The sequence below is a fragment of the Vigna radiata genome, chromosome 7 (genome assembly GCF_000741045.1).
Source record: "Vigna radiata var. radiata cultivar VC1973A chromosome 7, Vradiata_ver6, whole genome shotgun sequence".
In the NCBI taxonomy this organism is placed as follows: domain Eukaryota; kingdom Viridiplantae; phylum Streptophyta; class Magnoliopsida; order Fabales; family Fabaceae; genus Vigna; species Vigna radiata.
The window spans coordinates 50,369,557-50,387,348 of NC_028357.1; the positions used below are offsets into that span (position 1 = coordinate 50,369,557).

At 33.4% G+C, this 17,792-nt stretch overlaps 2 protein-coding genes across 5 annotated transcripts; one reads left to right on the forward strand and one right to left on the reverse strand.

Moving 5' to 3' along the window:
* Nucleotides 1–3,050: 3,050 nt before the first annotated feature.
* Nucleotides 3,051–5,645, forward strand: LOC106766954 (ankyrin repeat domain-containing protein 13C). 3 transcript variants are annotated; one of them, XR_002668897.1, is made up of 3 exons: nucleotides 3,051–4,663; nucleotides 4,860–5,034; nucleotides 5,139–5,249. XR_002668897.1 is itself a non-coding variant. In XM_014651755.2 (2 exons), the coding sequence occupies exons 1-2, from the start codon at nucleotides 3,299–3,301 to the stop codon at nucleotides 4,860–4,862; spliced, it is 1,368 nt and encodes a 455-aa protein (XP_014507241.1). In that variant the 5' UTR covers nucleotides 3,051–3,298; the 3' UTR covers nucleotides 4,863–5,257. The 3 variants fall into 3 exon arrangements, 2 of the variants coding, with proteins under 2 accessions (XP_014507241.1, XP_014507240.1); XM_014651755.2 differs by having other exon boundaries at nucleotides 4,860–5,257; XM_014651754.2 differs by lacking the exon at nucleotides 4,860–5,034 and having other exon boundaries at nucleotides 3,053–4,663; nucleotides 5,139–5,645.
* An 8,979-nt stretch (nucleotides 5,646–14,624) lies between these two features.
* LOC106766790 (autophagy-related protein 8c) lies at nucleotides 14,625–17,413 on the reverse strand. Of its 2 annotated transcripts, XM_014651549.2 has the most exons (6): nucleotides 17,256–17,413; nucleotides 17,113–17,162; nucleotides 16,609–16,664; nucleotides 16,477–16,529; nucleotides 14,994–15,112; nucleotides 14,625–14,908 (listed from the first exon to the last, which is right to left on the reverse strand). In XM_014651549.2, exons 2-6 carry the CDS (start codon nucleotides 17,147–17,149, stop codon nucleotides 14,814–14,816), a joined length of 360 nt encoding a protein of 119 aa, XP_014507035.1. In that variant the 5' UTR covers nucleotides 17,150–17,162; nucleotides 17,256–17,413; the 3' UTR covers nucleotides 14,625–14,813. The 2 variants fall into 2 exon arrangements, with proteins under 2 accessions (XP_014507035.1, XP_014507034.1); XM_014651548.1 differs by lacking the exon at nucleotides 17,256–17,413 and having other exon boundaries at nucleotides 17,113–17,179.
* Between the last annotated feature and the right edge of the window lie 379 nt (nucleotides 17,414–17,792).

Below are 17,792 nucleotides of genomic sequence, written 5' to 3' on the forward strand. Positions count from 1 at the left end.
TAAAGAAAACTATAAATATTAGGATTTATAGTTTCATTTCAATTATAATTAATCATTTATAAAAAATTGAATTTTTCTTTTATAATTAAGAAATTACGAGCAGTAACGACTTTCCTTTTTAATGACAATTAAAATTATATTAGGAATCAGATTTTTGATCTAATTATAATTAAGAATTTAGTATTGTTAGACTTTAAATTAATTGGATCCTAATTAAATTCTTTCTCCACTAAAATTTTCCTACGTTTAATTGAATCTCCTATTGGTTCCTCTCGACAGACCCAGCGCTGGGGTGTCGTCGTGGGTCTCGCGTAGTCCAGGGAGGGTTTCCTCCTTCTCTTCCGCCTTGTTCAAGTTTTCACCGCAAGGATGGAGGCTTCTTTCCTCTTTTCCTCTTCTGCTTCGTCTCACAGGAAGAGAGACGTTGTTCTTTGTCTCGTTTTCTGGCTTTGGTTTCGGGTTTTTGCAAGGCAAAGGAGGAGGTTTCGCTTTTCTCGTTTCTGTCTGGGTTTGTGTTTCGTAGGAGGGAGGTTCCTTTCCTATCCTCTTTTTCTGGTCGTTCTGGCAGGGAGGTTCGTTCCAGCGTCTAAGCAATGCGAGGAGCTCGGTTCCTCGGCGTTCTCGTGGTGATCGGGATCACGGAAGCTCCCTCTTTTGAAGCAACCTGTGACGGTAGCAGAATGGGCTGCATTCTTGATTCGCGTTTCTGATTAGGGTTTTCTGAAATTGGGAATTTTGGAGGTTTTGGAATCTATTATTGCAAATTGGGGTTTCTGATCTTGTTCTTCTAATTTGGGAATTCTCTTTTAAGAGCTTTGTTCTTGTTTTCAGAAATTGTGTTTTGGAACCAATCGAGATGTTGGGGTTCTGGCTTTCAGATTCTGTTTTGAGAATGAGGTTCCTGTTTTGAGTTCATGACCTTAGGGTTTGAGTGTAGGGTGTTCGAGTTAAATATCTGGGGTTTTGGCTCTTCGTGTGATCGGAGGTTGAGTGCTTGGTTTCGATCGGCATTGGGTCTGACGATGGTGGTTTCCACCTTCGAGGTGGCCAGAGAGTACAAGCACAGGTTCAGACTGAATGGCAGTGGGCCGTGGGTCGGTGCGGATTGAACCTGGTTGGGCCTGCGCAGACCCATGGTTGGACTTTGTGAAACTCAGATTTTTAGAATCGTTGAGACAACCTTTAAAACAAAAAAAAAAAGGTAAGGGATAAAGAAAAAGTAATGAAATTTTAAATATATTTGGAAATCGAAACTCTAGGGTCCAAAAATAATGATAAGAAAAAGATTATGTATTTGAAATTAAAATAATGGGAATTAAAATCAATTAATTAATAGTTTATGAAATTGGAAATATGAAATGAATATTAATTGATTTTAAAAATGAAAATAATGAGATTATAATTATTAGTTATAATATTAAATTATTTACTAATTTTAATTTGACAATGAAGAAAAATAATGTGATTATAATTTTTAATTAGCTCAATAAATGTTTTATTATTTTTGGTTTATTATTAAATGTTATTTATTTATTTATTTTGATTTATTGTTGGAGTAGAACTCACGTGGTGTTTATGTTGATTAATTGAATATTTGATTTTAATGTTTGATTAAAATAATAAAGGATATATTATTTTGGATTGTTATTGAAATATATTTTGTTTTTTATTGTTCGAGTGGAATCTATTGAGTACATTGTATTTTTATTGAGCACTTAGATACTGATGATTGAAATGAGTGAGTGTTGGAAGTGGAATGGGTGAGTGTAGGAGTTGTACGTGAACGAGTGGTTGATCGATGAGCATAAGAGTGAGGAATAGGTCCGCTTTTTGTACCTAGTAAAGCCTGAGACTATCGATCGGTCGAGATAATAACTTCCTGTGGCCTTGTATGCGAAAAGGGAGTGCTCGAGTATTGAGCCTTCCTTGTATGGGGGGTGATGGTGTTTGCTCTGTCCTTGTGTGGCAGGAAACATGTTCCTTATCCAAGTAGGTGGGACTACTCGAGCAGACCTGTAGGAGGGGCTACAGGGGACTTGTGGGGAGGTGTGGTGGAGTGTGACTAATTCTTTTCACTATGGAGTTGTGATATTGTGGAGACTCATGGTGTGATTCACGATGAATGATTCATGAAGAGGTTAGTTTTGATGGAGGTATATGAAATGTTGTTTCATGATGACGATGTGATGGGAAATGATGATGTGAGGGTATAGTCATGTTATAGTTATCAAGGATGTTGATTATGTTCATAGTATAGAAACAATTATGTGAGTATGAGTAACATTGTAGATGAATAGTATCATTATTAAGTTGTGCTTAGTTATCTTGTACATTTTTTTATTGTTATTGGTTGTGTTATGGTAGCTTACTCATATTTGTTTGTGTTTGTGGTTGTGTATGTCTTGCGATGATCGTATAACTTTTGGTTATATGGAAACATATGTTGCATATGCTTCAAATGCATGATAGAGGCGCAAGAAAAAGACTTAAGTTAATCAAAGTTTTTGCATTATAAATATTAGAAACAATTTAATCGGATTTTTTTTTATTTTACTAATTTTGATATTTATAAGTGAATTTCTACAATGATATTATGATATAAAAAATTTTAAATTTTCCCTAATAACGGAGAGATCCAAAAATCAAAATGTTAAAAAAAAACAAAATCAAGTGCAAATCCATGTGCACCCAAGTCATAAAAAAGCGGATCCAAAACCTCCTTTCATCGTTTTGTTTACTCATTGATACAGAGATACCGTTAAGGTCACGACTTAGATTCTATGAAATGAAGACTAACTAGAGTCATTGAGATGATTTTGGCAAAAATTAAAAATGAACTAACAAAATAAGAAGTGAGTAAAGTAACGATATTAGTGTACATTTGATCTGATTAATGGAATGACTCTAATAAAATAAATAATAAAAAAGTACTAAAAAAGGAAAAATGAAATTGACTTGAATATAATGATGTTGAATATTGTTGTGGAGCACTTTGAACTGGGTAGAAGATAAGAGAAGTTGGTTGAAAATGATGATTTGAATGTATGTTGTAATGTATGTAAAATATATAGAATGGGTTGGGGGGGATGGGAAGTGAAGTTTGAATGGAAGGTGTGTTGAGTGTGAAAGTGGAAAAAGGCTAAGGAATATGAAAGGACAAAAGAGACAGGTGAAGGAGTATCTCTTTTTACAAAAAGCCGTGCCTTCTGCATTCGGACCATAATACCCTTCATTCATTCCGAATAACATAACATAACATCACATAATCCTGTCACTAGTAAAAGCTTCATCTCAAAGCATGGCAAAGTCGAGCAGTCCTCCCATCATAAAATCCCAGAATTACGGTCACAGTCCAGTCCACCACGCTGTCGTTTTGGCCGATCACACCACTCTCTCCAGAATCATCTCCTCGCTCCCGCGTCTCCCCGATCCTTCTCTAATCCAAACCGAATCCGATTCCCTTGCGCAGGAAAAAATCGCTGATCAGATCTCCGCTCTTCTCGACCGTCGCGACGTTCCTTACAGAGAAACGCCTCTCCACCTAGCCGTACGCCTCAACGACCTCTTCGCCGCCCGTGCCCTCGCCACTGCCGGCGCCGATGTCTCCCTCCAGAACGCCGCTGGCTGGAACGCCCTGCAGGAGGCTCTCTGCCGCCGCGCCTCCGACATTGCGCTTGTCCTCCTACGCCTCCACCACCGCAATGCCTGGTCCAAGTGGCGCCGCCGCCTCCCCCGCGTCATCTCCGCGCTCCGCCGCATGCGCGACTTCTACATGGAGATTTCCTTCCACTTCGAGAGCTCCGTCATTCCCTTCGTCGGCAAGATCGCCCCCTCCGACACCTACAAAATCTGGAAGCGCGATGGCAACCTCCGCGCTGACACTTCCCTCGCCGGCTTCGACGGTCTCAAAATCCAGCGCGCTGACCAGAGCTTCCTCTTCCTCGGAGACGGAGATCACTCGCATGACGTCCCTCCCGGTTCGCTTCTCGTTCTCAACCGGGACGACCGCAAAATCTTCGATGCCTTTGAGAACGCAGGCGGACCGATGAACGAGTCCGATGTCGCCGGATTCTGTTCGCAGACGAGTGTGTATCGTCCTGGGATGGACGTGACGAAGGCAGAGCTTGTAGGCAGAACGAATTGGCGAAGGCAAGAGAAAACAGAGAGCGTGGGAGAATGGAAGGCGAAGGTGTACGAAATGCATAACGTGGTATTCAGTTTTCGGTCGAGGAAAGTTGCTGGCTGTGAGTCTGACGTGGCAGGGAGTGAGCAGGTGCTGCCGTTGGAACTGGACGAAGACGACGACGGTTTTCTTGTTGCGGAGAATCCCAATTTCGGGTTTCCCATGCCAGACAAGAGAAGACACAGTAGTTTTGTCCGAGAAGATAGAGAATGGGTCCCAATGGGAAGGAAAAGCGTCGATCTAACGTACGGAACTGCCCCACCTCCGCGGAGATCTTCCGCAAGCGTGACTGTGCCACAGACCAAAGAAAAAGAGTTCGTTAGAAGCTTACGGCCATCGGTGTGGCTAACGGAGCAGTTTCCGTTGAAGACGGAGGAGCTACTGCCGTTACTCGACATTCTCGCCAATAAGGTGAAGGCTGTCAGGAGGCTCAGAGAGATACTCACTACCACGTTCCCGTCGGGAACTTTCCCCGTTAAGGTAAGGGCATCATGGGAATAGTATCATCATTTTTAGTCTTTTTATAAGTAAATTATTTTAAAATTCAGATTCTATTTTGGCTTTACCGTTTGTTAAGGCCATCGGTATTATTTTTTGTGGGCCATAGTTGAAGAATCCCTTTAGAATTTGGGTGGGGCCAACGTTGTGAGTTATGAGAAATAATTTCGATGAACAGTGATATGAGGTCAATAGCATGGTCCCACACGATGATGACGTGGTGTTGGATCTGTTTGGCGTGTAGTGAATCGACTGCGGATGACCCTACCTTTACTGCCAACGTCCACAGCAAAGTCAATGTCGGGGGGTTGACCCTTATTTGTCTGCCACTGATACAACATTCAGCTAAGATTGTGAGGATTGATTCTTTGACATAGAAATGTAGGAGACATGATAATGGTGAGGATGAATAGTTTGGCGTTATAAATAATAATAATTGTGGTTTTGGTGTGATCAGGTGGGTATACCGGTGGTCCCTACAGTGAGGGTGGTGATTACTTTCACAAAGTTCGTGGAGCTGCAACCTATGGAGCAATTCTACACTCCATTCAGCAGTCCCAGACATTTGGTCAGTGGAGAGGAACAACAACAGAACAAAGCAGAAAACAGATGCTCCTCTTCGACCACATCAATGTGGCTGAGACGAAGTAGCAGCGTCAATAAGCAACAGCAACAGTCCATGACATTGGATTCGGACCCTTTTGCTATTCCTGTGGGATATACATGGACGAGTGTGGATGATAAATCGCGGAAAATGAAGAAATCCAAGTCCGTGAGAAAGTCTAAATAAGAAGGATAGGTGTTTTTAGCTTCCAATATGTAGATAGATAGATATTTTTAATTTTTGGTGTTCAGAAAGTGCTTAGAAGCTATAATAGGTTAGAGCATCATCATCCATAAGATGCTTAGAAGCGAAGGCTTGATTTGTTTGCTTACAGTTTTGTTTAATGTCTTCATTGAATCATTACATGCATTGATTCTTTTCTTTCAACTTGTAAATTGTGCATATACATTCTGGAATTGTCTTTTTTGTTCTCCCCTCGTCAACACACGAATCTTTCCCAAGGGCATGATTAACAGAAACAATACTTCAAAAGCAACAAAATTCCAATTCACAAGTCATTCTCCACCTTTTCACTATTTTAGATCTTTTTATAAATTTCCTCATCTCAATATGTGGTTAAATTAAAACAACAAAATATTTTTATTTTGGATTTTCCAAAATGTCAGAATATTTTTTTTTTTCAAACTATTCATTATAACTGTATTTTGCCTCTATATTTTATAAAATACTCTTGTGGTTCTGGCTGAGGCTCTGACTATGGTCACCACAGCCTTTCCTTCCCACTACTCCTACTGTCTCTTTCTCAATGTGATGCAATGAGGAGAAAAAACAGTTCCATGGAAGAGAGAAGCTCTTTAGGAGAAAGTTTGGAAATAAAAAATATGTTTAATCCTAATAATTATTATAAAACTTTTTTCCTAACATAATTTTTATGATTTAATATATGAGTAAATCATATTTAAAAAAATTAATTTTAATATATATATATATATATATATATATAATGTTTTAAATAATTATACTTAAAAAATAAACTAAATAATTAATTTAATAATTTATTTCAAAGATATAAATTACATATGCGGTCAGAATTTAGAGTTTTCTTACAACTTTTAATATTATAAATAAATTTTGCAAACAAATATAATCATACAACTATTATTATATTTACTGATACACTTTTAAAAAATTGACAATATGATAAAAAAACTTATGTTTGTTAAGTTAACAAAGCTTGTAAGTTTAACTTGAATTATATTTTTTATCACTTAATGTAAATTATTCACATATAAAAGAAGGTCAGTTTTGTCTTTAACAAAAAAATAATGTTTAATATGAAATTTTATAATATTAAAAACTGTAAAAACCTAATGATAAGATATATTGGTGTATAATATTACTTACAATAAAAATTAAAACGAAATTATCTTTGATATAAGAAAGTTAAAGATAATGCCAAAAAAATATAAGAGATGAAACCATACAAAAAAATAGTATAAGAATTATAATATATGTATATATAATATGTTTTAAGTCATTGATTTGGCATAAATTTTTTTACTATTTAAAAGAAAATATACAAAAATTAATTATCAAGTTTAGTAAAATTAAATCTGTATACATTTTTAGTTAGTTAACTAATTGAAAATCATGAAAAGAGAAGGTTAAAAAGTATAATAAATGTACCAAAATTGACGTTTCAAAACAACTCTAATAATTATAAAAGTGTGCAGGTCATGTCACACACTATAAAACTATTTCTATTTTTGTTTTAGGTTTAATTGCATATTCATCATTCAAATTTTTGTAAATATCACCACGTAAGTCTTTTTTTTTACATGTTTTTACCATTGAAATGTTTATTTTTTACAAATTTTATTAGTTCATTAAATGTTGTGACAATGCATACATATAATTACAGCTCATATTAGTTGAGAAAATTAATAACAGCGGTGAGATTTATTTTTATAGTACAAGTGAAATTTAAGTTTCATTTGATAAGCATGAAAAAGTGGAAAGAGAGAGAGTTGGTAGGTGTGAGATGTAAAGAAAAAATTGAAAAAAAATCTGTATAATGGTCGATAAAACATCTTCATCTGATGAACAAATAATTTAGAATAAAAGGGTTCTGTTGCAACCCATGATACCGATAACACAAACTTTGTAATTGGTCAATTTCTTCGAAATTGAACATTTTTCTCAAATAAACTTGGAGGGACTCATATATATTATACCCTTTTAATTTATGTTTCAAGAATGGTAGATAGATAAATACAATATAAATCACTTTTAATAAATCTTACATGATTAACAAAGACAAAATATACTTATGAACTATTAGATCATAATTAAGTTGATTTTAATTAAAATTTCATGTCAAAACTTATAAATAGTGTATAGTATAACCAATGCATTAATGGTCCAATAAGTAATTGGTCCAAATAATAGCATAATGATTAAAGATATCTGATTAAAGATATTGATAAAACTATTTATAAGCAATCAACCGAATTTTAAGATAATTCTGTTTATATTTTATTGAGCTTGTATCAGATTACATCCATAAGATGACTTATAAATACAAAGTCAGGCCTAAAGCTAGGTATGTTCCATTCAGGGTCTACTTCCATTCAATTCATACTCTCAAATACCTCTCCCCTCAATCAAGATTGAAGTCTACCTAACGATCAATAACAAGTGGAGCACACGATTCAAGTCATGGAAAACGATAAAATCACGTCAGAAAGTTAGTCTCTCGGTCCCACAAAATTATCTATAAAACATATAGTAAGGTAAAAAGATAAATATTTATATTTATTGTAAAACTAATATTATATTATGATAACGATCAAATTCTGTAATTAATTTAAACATCAGAATGTATTTGACAAATACATCACTGTACAGTCTAAAGTTTAAATCAAGAACACAAAAGATAACGATAACTAAAATAAAAAATAACAAAGAAAAACACGTAATTAAATGTAAAAGAGTACTTCTTGATCTCACAACCCGAAACAAATCTGATTTTATCTCTTGATTAGATTTCTTGCAATTCAATCAAATAATTAAGTTTTTGTATATTCAATTTAATTTTTCTACAATAGTGCTTCTATCTCATCAAATTTAAAATAGATAATCAGAATTAAACTACAAGTAAACTAATCCATAAACCAAATCAAGTCACTTCCTCTTTATCAGAAATTTGCAGCAAGGAAGGAAATTGTGGGTATCTTAAAGCTTCTAGGTGAAGAAAAGTGGTTGGTGTCTATGTTTTTCAGAGAAATAGAAAGAAGAGAGATAGAGAGAGAGAAAATGAAATGAGTCACTAAGTTATTGTGACGTGTAACTATTAATTTGAATTCAGCCTTTTTATAGTAGACTCATTTAGCTAGGTGTATATCGACGTTTCTAAGAGAAGGGATAATGTTTTGTCCAGTTTTTTTTGGGAGATATTTTAGGATACTAACAACGTAAATTTCTAAGATTATTTTTCTACATTTTCAATTATAATATGATTTTTTTATCACAATTTAATCTGTACGGGCAAATATATAAAATATTATAATTATTATTACAATGTATTTTTCCAACGATACGTAACAACGACAACAATGTGACTCAGTTTTTATAAAAAAAAAATCAATCAATCATAATTAAAATTAGTTTAACATCTACATTACATAAACAAATCAATAATTAGATTTAAAAGAAAATTGAGTTATAATCATGTAGATTGATCCTAATCAAAATTTCATTAAAAAAAATTATAAATATAAATTAAATATATGTTGTTAACACATCAATTATATTTTTATTATAATATTAATTTATTTTATCGGTCTAATTTGAATTGATTTAATATCAAAACATATTTAGTAGGTAAGTAAATCCATTATGTTGGTTAAATACAAGCATTCTTCAATAGTTAGTATAAAGATTTTCCATGATCTTCGCAATGAACAAGAGTAGATTAATCGTATCAACTACTCGTTGAACGGTTTTGTCTCGTTCTTCCCAAAATTATTTTATTTGTTCCTAAAGGGTCGAGGTGGATGTCACAGGATTTTTATCAACTCTTATCTTGTTAAATGATCACATTCTAAGTTCACAATACCTTTATCTTTTCATTATACTCTTTATCTCATCCATTTGTCTTTGCATCTTTCACATCATTTACCTTGGATCCATTTGATTGTTTAATACATATTTCGATATGTTACACCCATTTTCCAACTAGTTACCATGTGAGCTTAAAGAGTTTTCGCTCGACCCCACAATAAGTGTTAAAATGTTTCAAGTGTAGAGTTGAACATCAATTTAATATAATTTTCTAGTTTTCACAATTCAATTTGGTCATCTTCATGTTGGTCAACTAATCAATGAATACTTGCTAAAGATACTTAAATGTTAAAGTCAATTCAGGTTCAATTAGTTAAAACAATTAATGTTATAACAAAAACATAATTAATGTGTTAAAAACCCTACATTTGATCTATACTTATAATTTTCTCTATGGATTTTTCATTAGGATCAATCTAATTAGGACTCAATTCTCTTTAAGCTTGATTACAAACATGTTTATATAATTTAGATGTTTAATTGATTTTAATTGTAACAAAACAATTTTATCTATATCTTAAGTGATAAGTCATCTATAGGTCAATATATTTGTACAATTGCTTTTAACAATATCTGAATTATCTAAGTATTGTTTTATGTTTAATTTTTATTATAACTTTATTTGTATCTTATAAATTTCTACATTTTGTCTAAAATTATTTCTTGATGTACTCTAAATTTGAATTGATATGGTTGGTTATATCTAGTGCACTAGTCTTATTCTTTTCCACCTTTAGGTAGCATTAAGGATTATTGGTTGCTCAATTCCACCAATATATTATGTGTTGTTATAATAGATGAGTTGGGTCCTAGAAAACAATTTCTATTCTTTGACCTCTAAAATTCTACAATTCTTGGTCTTAACCACAATATTTTTTTTATGTTTATTTAAAATAATAATAATAATTACTTTGTACAATTATCATTTAAGTTTTTTAATCAGAAACTATCATCAAATTTAAAATTATATCAGTTTATATGATTAATAGTTTATCATTATATTTAATTTGTAACCATTAATTCATATAATTAAAATGGGTAAGGCTTGTTCTCAAGTAAATTTTCTTTTTTAAGAGCACAAGAACATAATGATGTTGTGTTTGATAATTTTTGGAATGTAAAATACTTTTATAATCACAACATGTAGGTGCTCATATTTCTTATTTTATAATGTTATAAGTATATATTATATGAGACTTCATTCATTGTTGTTTTTTATGACCAACGGGAAATGTAACTACAAAAAATCAACCACCGTGAAAAGAATGATTGAAAATTCAATACTAGATAAAGAAATCAATTGAAATAAAACAAAAATATATAGTTTAATGGTGATTTAAAATTTTTGTTTATGAAAAAACATGAGAACATATAATCTTGAAGAATAGATTATGATTCTCAAGTGCAAAGGTAAGTAGTTTAATTTAGGTTTAAATCCTTGAATCGTCCTTATTTTTGGGTCACTTTCCCAATTTCATCCCCCTTTTATTAAAACTTCCAATTTGGTCCTCAAAAGAGTCTATTTTAATCAAATTGACCCTTTCCGTTGGAAAAAGTTAACGCTGTGAAAATTTTAGACAGCACAGAGGATGAAGTGTTGATGTATGCACAGGTAGCCTTTGTAGTGATGAAACGTGTCAATGATTGGATGATACGTTGAATTTGACAAAAAATAGAATTTAAAATAGATTGTTAAATCTGATTAAGGGATTAGGGTTAAATTAAAGTGAATTTGGGTTCAATTTGAAGTGAAAAACTGAGAGGAAAGAGCATCGGAAGTTTGTGCGAAGTCATTAACAGAGAGGATACAACCCAGTTTGCCTGAGGATCAACTAGTTGTCAAATGCCCTAATCCCCTAAATAAAAAAAAGTATCAGCAGAACATAAAAACATAGTCTGTAACAACAAACCAAAAAGAAGAAAATGATTTAAACGAAGGTGTGAACAGTAAATTTAATGGTGGCCAGAGATACCGCCGGTGACTCCATGGCGACCAGAGATGCCGCCGGTGACTCCATGGCAGCAAACCAAAAAGAATAAAGAGATTTAAACATAGGTGTGAACAATAAATTTGAGGATGCGAAAGGTGCAAATAATAATGAAAAAAAAAAACTTCCAAAGTTTCTCCTTCTTCACGTGCAAGCACATATGCATCCAGGACCAGTCCCCGCTGCACCTTTTCATGGCCACCAGAGACGCCGTCGGCGACTTCAACAGTGATCGGAAACCACGCACCCAGCGCAGCATCGCTTCTTCCATCCATTTCATTCGAAACGCAATCTCTCCAGATCTCCATCTCAGCCACTGACGCGATCAATTTAACAATCAGATTTAACCCTAATCCCCTAATTTAACAATCTATTTTAAATTCTATTTTTTTTTCAAATGCCACGTTTCATCAGATCTCATCACTACAAAGGCCACCTGTGTATACATCAACACTTCATCCTCTGTGCTGTCTAAAATTTTAACTTTTAACGGAAAGGGTTAATTTGATTGAAATTGACTCTTTTGAGGACCAAATTGGGAGTTTTAATAAGAGGGGGATGAAATTGGGAAAGTGACCCAAAAATAGGGACGATTGAATGGTTTAAACCTTTAATTTATTATTTATTATGAAAGAAGGTTGAGCTAGCATCACTTTAGTTTAATGTTGGATAAATAGAGACTCATTCGTACAGAAGACGTTAGCATGTTATGCAATCTTTATTCTTTTTCTCTTTTCATAAACCTTTCTTTTTCTTTTTAAAGCTTTGTTTATAGCAGCATTGGACCACACCTATGGTTGCTTGGATCCAATCATTAAGAGGGAACTACCACAGCTACTACTGCATTATTTCACAGCCAGAAAATGTTTAAAGCAACAAAGATAAACCAGTAAAGGGGGTTGATACTAGTAGTCTAAGAGGATACTAGACTAGTGTTCATTGTACCCTAATCATTCTTTCATCAATACATGTTCTTTATATCTTTTTCCCCACAAAAACAGTAATTATATACCTTTTTATAAAAAATAAAAACACAAGTATAGAAAACTGAAATGAAAGATTCTTGATTAAAGTGTCCAACAACGTTGGATGAGAATTGACAAGATAGAAAACTCAAACCATACCAAGCCTGAGCAAATACTAAACCTTATTATGTGATAAGGTTTAGTATTTATTTAAAAATAAAAAGAAAAACTAGGAAAGATGGCGCACATAGTTTGCTTAACCAGATGGGAATACTCAAACAGATAGGTGAGTTGTCAAGTCCTGTTATGAAAAGATAAAGATAAATTAGGAAAAGGAAAAGCAATGTAACATCACATTTTCCTTTCAATATATATATATATCATTTCCTTCACTCCTCCTTCCATACCTTTTAAATTTCAAGTCTTTCTTTCATCAACCATTCTTCTGCATCAAAATCTCGGTCATCCATTTAGAGGTATTGCTCCTGTCTTTAAGCTTTTCTGTCTCAAGTTTTCACCACAGGCACTTGTCAAGTATTTCTGGATTTCAAAGATTCCCCAGTTTTATTAGCTATGTCTTGCAATTTTTATGAATTCATGATCACGTGCTGTAATATATTTTGAAGGGAAGTACTTAAATTTGTTATTCCCTCGTTGAGCATAAGATCAGATTGGCTATAACTTCAGAAAACTATTAATGTTTATAAGTTTCATCTCCATAGATTTGTTCTGTAGTAATGATTTGTTGAGATTTTTTTGTCTCTTGGTATCTGAAAGGTTTAAGGTTGTTTTATGGTGATGGCATCAGGCAAAGATGGCAAGCGAAGCTCCAAGTTGGGCAGATCAATGGGGTGCTGGTGGTATTGGTGCCATGGAAGATGATGTGACAAGATCTCAAAAGGAAACAGACAAGAACAAGAATTCAGGTTCCAAGGGTGGTTTCGGCAAAGTCAAAGCAACTGCTTCAAATTGTATCAAATGGTTCAAAAGTCTGTGTAAAAGAAAGAGTACATCCAATTGATATATAATGTGTGAACTATTAATTCACCACTATGGCAGCAGTTTTGTAGCCTTTTTCTTTCACCTCTTTTAATGAATTGAAAATGTATCAGAGAGTTAAGGTTGATTGAATGACATTAGTTAATTATGGAGGAAGATGCTCTTTAAATTTAGCATTATTTAACACTGCATGATTGATTGCGTAAGAGTATGTCACTGTTTTGCTTAATTATGCATCGTTGCTAATAGGTTTTATTTTCCTCTAAATAAGTCTCGTTAAATCATATTATTTTTAAACATTTTTTGCATCATGAAATTTTATAAGAACTCACAATATTTCCTTATGTAAATTAACTTATGAAAAAAGAAATATATGATCAACTTTGGAAATGAGTCAAGTCCATAATTACAAAAGATAGGAGCAAAAGAATGGTTAAAAATACTAAAAAATCCCTAATTTTCATTAGAAAATTATAATTTAAAAACCCTTTGAATTAATTTTGAAATATTTGTTCTGAAAATAATTTTTTTTCGAAACCCAAAAGGAATTTTGTCAGTTATTAGACAAACACTATGCTCTACTGGGAAAAACCTTCATTTCAGTAATTACTAAGTCAAGCATATATGATGATTCAACAGGAGGTCTCACAATTCCATGCAAGGATGATTAGTTCTTAAACATTATCATTCACTTGAACCACAAATAACTCATGTGAGTGGGATGAGTTTATTAGATGATTTAATATGATTATGAAATATCTTCTGATATACAACATACCATTAGCATATATAAGAAATGAAGTGCAGAAACTCTGTTTGATATATTGACAAACCTTCATATTGATTGATTGCTATTGGTTAGCTGTTACAATTTCAATAATGACTCAAACAACGAAACCACAACTCATTTTTCCTGAAATAATAAAACACCGACTCCATTTCAAAACAAGCTTTCCCGAAGCTTTCAAAAAATTCTCAAAAAGCACATTTTGGAAGCTTTTAAAACTTTACTGGAAAAGAAATAAATATTAAGGGAAGCGTTTGAAGCACAATCCTTTTAAATAATGCCTGAACTGTAATTTCCCATCGTGTGATAATTATTGAGCCAAGACAATACCAATCTCAGAGGTCACTGGATTACTTTAAATCTCTATTTTCTTTTGTATCAGTGGCGTTCCTCTCTTTTTCCCAAAACAATAAAGCACCATAGTGTCCTCGTTGAGTCGTTACAAAAACCAAAACAAATTATAAGCTTCATTAAAAAATTACAAATCTCAGCCCGCCACTAAAAAAAAAAATTCAACTGTCAGCATAAAATATAAATTCATATATTGAAATTCATATTTTTAGAACAATACACATAATCAAAGGGCATGAAAATCCTGTTCAATATATACTTAAACCATATCATTAATAATAAACAGGATAGGCATTGACTATAGACAACAGTACTTGCAGTATCTATTTACAGAGTTGATCATAAATTATTAAATTTAGTGGGAACCGAAAGTGTTCTCTCCACTGTAAGTCATGTAAAGAAAGCCATCATCGTCCTTATTTTCCTCATAAATGGAAGACATCAATGCGGCTGCCACAAGAGATTCAGTTCATAAGTACAACAAGAATTTGTCATCGTAATGTTTTATTATTAAGCTTGAGTAGCAGCTACTAACCAGTTGGAGGTAATGTGTTATTGATAAAAACAAAAATAGCCTTCTCCGCACCGACCTTGATCCTTTTACGAACAACATAAACAAATTGACCAACAGTCAAATCCGCCGGGACAAGGTACCTGCAGCATCACAACAAGAGAAACAGAACCAGGTGAGAATCTACTGCTTAACAAAAGAATAGATTTATGCATTGTGGTCTAACCCAACGCTACATCAATGGAAAAAATCTTCCTAAACGAAGTAATGATGTGGGTGCAAACTAGACCATAGATAAAATAACATTCTACATACAAGTGAATAACATTTTATTATTTAATTAAATTAAGCAATTATATCTTTAAATGCAACAAAAAGAGAAAGAGAAAATTTCGCAGAAAGCAGCTGACTGGGCTAGGAAGAATAAGCTGCAAACCAATAAAAACAATGTATTAGCTTAGAATTTAGGTTGAGCACCCAACTCAACTCTGAAAAACTTGTTGGTAATGTAAGGACTATTCAAGTTGTATAAGTTCTGTTTAAAAAATATCTGTAGTTGATGTGGGGTTAAATAACATCTTTGAAGTTTGCTACAACCCCGTCCAAAGCAGCTACAACTAAGTGAACTAAAGGTGACCACGATTAAGACAACTTTCAAACACCTTCCCTCACGCCTAGGGCTACTACTACCTTGGGGCATGGCAATGCAGATGACCAAACAATGGATCAAGGATAAACTATGATGCCATCTTATAATTTGGACTTGGGATTATTAACTTAATGTCACAAAATCAGCTTGTAAAATGAAGTCTTCCCAAACTAATAAAGCTTCATTTCACTTCTTCTGGAGTATTCTACACTTCAGAGTGTTTCCACACTGGTGACGAAACTCACAACGTCTTAAAGGCAATCTCATTTCCTCCACTTTTCTCTTCCTTTCAGCCTTTGCATCCTACAGAAAACGCTCTCTTCCATGTGTTTAGTTAGGACCAAAACTAGAAATAGGAAAGAAAAGAAATATTTCAGTGAAAATTGAAATACATGGAAAGAACAGGAAAAAGGGGAGAGATCTCTCTTCAAATGGCATCCTCTTTACCAAGAATTTCTCTTTTCATGAAGAGCAAAAGCTCAATCTAAAAATGATAACCAAACAGAACGAATCCTTTCCCTTTAGCTGATCCTAAAGTGCTTCTAGAAAACATTACCCAAGCAGAACTTAGACGCACCGTTCGGTTGTATTGTACATATTTGGAGTTGAACTAGTACTGGATATTAATATATTCACTTTGCCCGTAAAAACAAAGCATCAATTGTACGATGCTGATCTGCTTCCAATTTGTCCATTTTCACTGTCCACACTACCGTTACGTTATTACTGACACAACAAACAAAAGAAAGCCCCAAAATCTTTACAGAAAGCATCAACCAACTTCAAGAAAAAAGAATACCCTCGAGAAAGCAAAAATATACATGAATACAGTAAGTGGTGTTTTATACGATCACTAACTTCTTCTTGTCAATGTCTGGAATGTCAGTTCTTTCCGCTCTCTCAACAATCACCTGCACACAATGACTGCATTTCAACAAGGAGTACCTCAAGAAAACACAAACAACCAAACAATCCAAAAAAAGAACCCACCGGTATTCTATCAGGATACTTGTCTCTAATGCGAGCAGACTCAGCCTGCCTTCTTTCTGGCATGGGGAAAAACAAAATGTTCAATTCATGAGTTCAAAGGAAAAACTATGCAACAAAGTATACCTTAGATATTATGAGAAAAATGCAAACACCAAAAGGGAAGGAAAAAATTGTCCTCGGGCAAAAGATTGGGTTTTTAAACGCAGGAATAAAAGAAAGAAAAACCCAGAATTCAGTTTTATTCCGAATAAACCAAATATCCTTCTCAATCGAAATCAGTTCACTTTTCATCTAGATGAATTATCTTCCCTATAATTCTTCTTTTCTACAGAATCCAAAAGCTGGTCGATTTTAAATTACACGAATACAAAATTTATCTTTAGGGTAGAAGTGAGAAAGATTTAAACTTTACTAATTAAATATAAACCCTACTAAGGGTGATGAAAGACGTGATCCAGAACTAAGAATAGCAAAGGAAGAAAAGTTAAAGAATAGGAAGAGGACCTAAGGGATGCTCAAGCTTGAAGGAGCTTTTGGCCATGGTCTGTGAAGATCTGAAACAGCGAAACATTAGAAAAGAAAATTGAGTAAGGAAAAGAAAGGGAAGATAATAGCGAAGAGTAAGGTTGGAGAAAGGATTGACATACCGAACACAGAGTCACAGGAAAAAATGGATGAAAGATTGATTGGGAAATTAGGTTAAGAGAATAGAAGAGAGGAGAAGAGATGAACGTAATTGAGACGGAGAAGAAACCTATAATTACTATTTTTTTTAACTAAAACCAGCTTTATTTCTTTTTCTTTTGTTTTTTTTATCACTGTCATCTACCTTTCTTATCGTATCCCATATGTAATTATCATATATCTGTTCTTTTTAAACAAAAATTTACAAACTTTATCTATTAATTGATAAAAAAATAAAGAAGTTGGTTACCTAACCCTACATAATGCCCAAATAAAGCTCCAGCCAATTTATGAATATTTACAAAAAAATATTAATTCACTTCGATTTATATGTATTGATGATACATGATTAATTTATAGTTGTTCTGAGAAGAAATATGCTAAAAACTAAATGCAAAGGATAATTTTGCCTATTTACCTTCTTTGACTTTTCCTTGCATTGCAAAATTAATGTGATATTATTCTTGTTGAGTAATTTGAACTTCTATGTAATATTAATG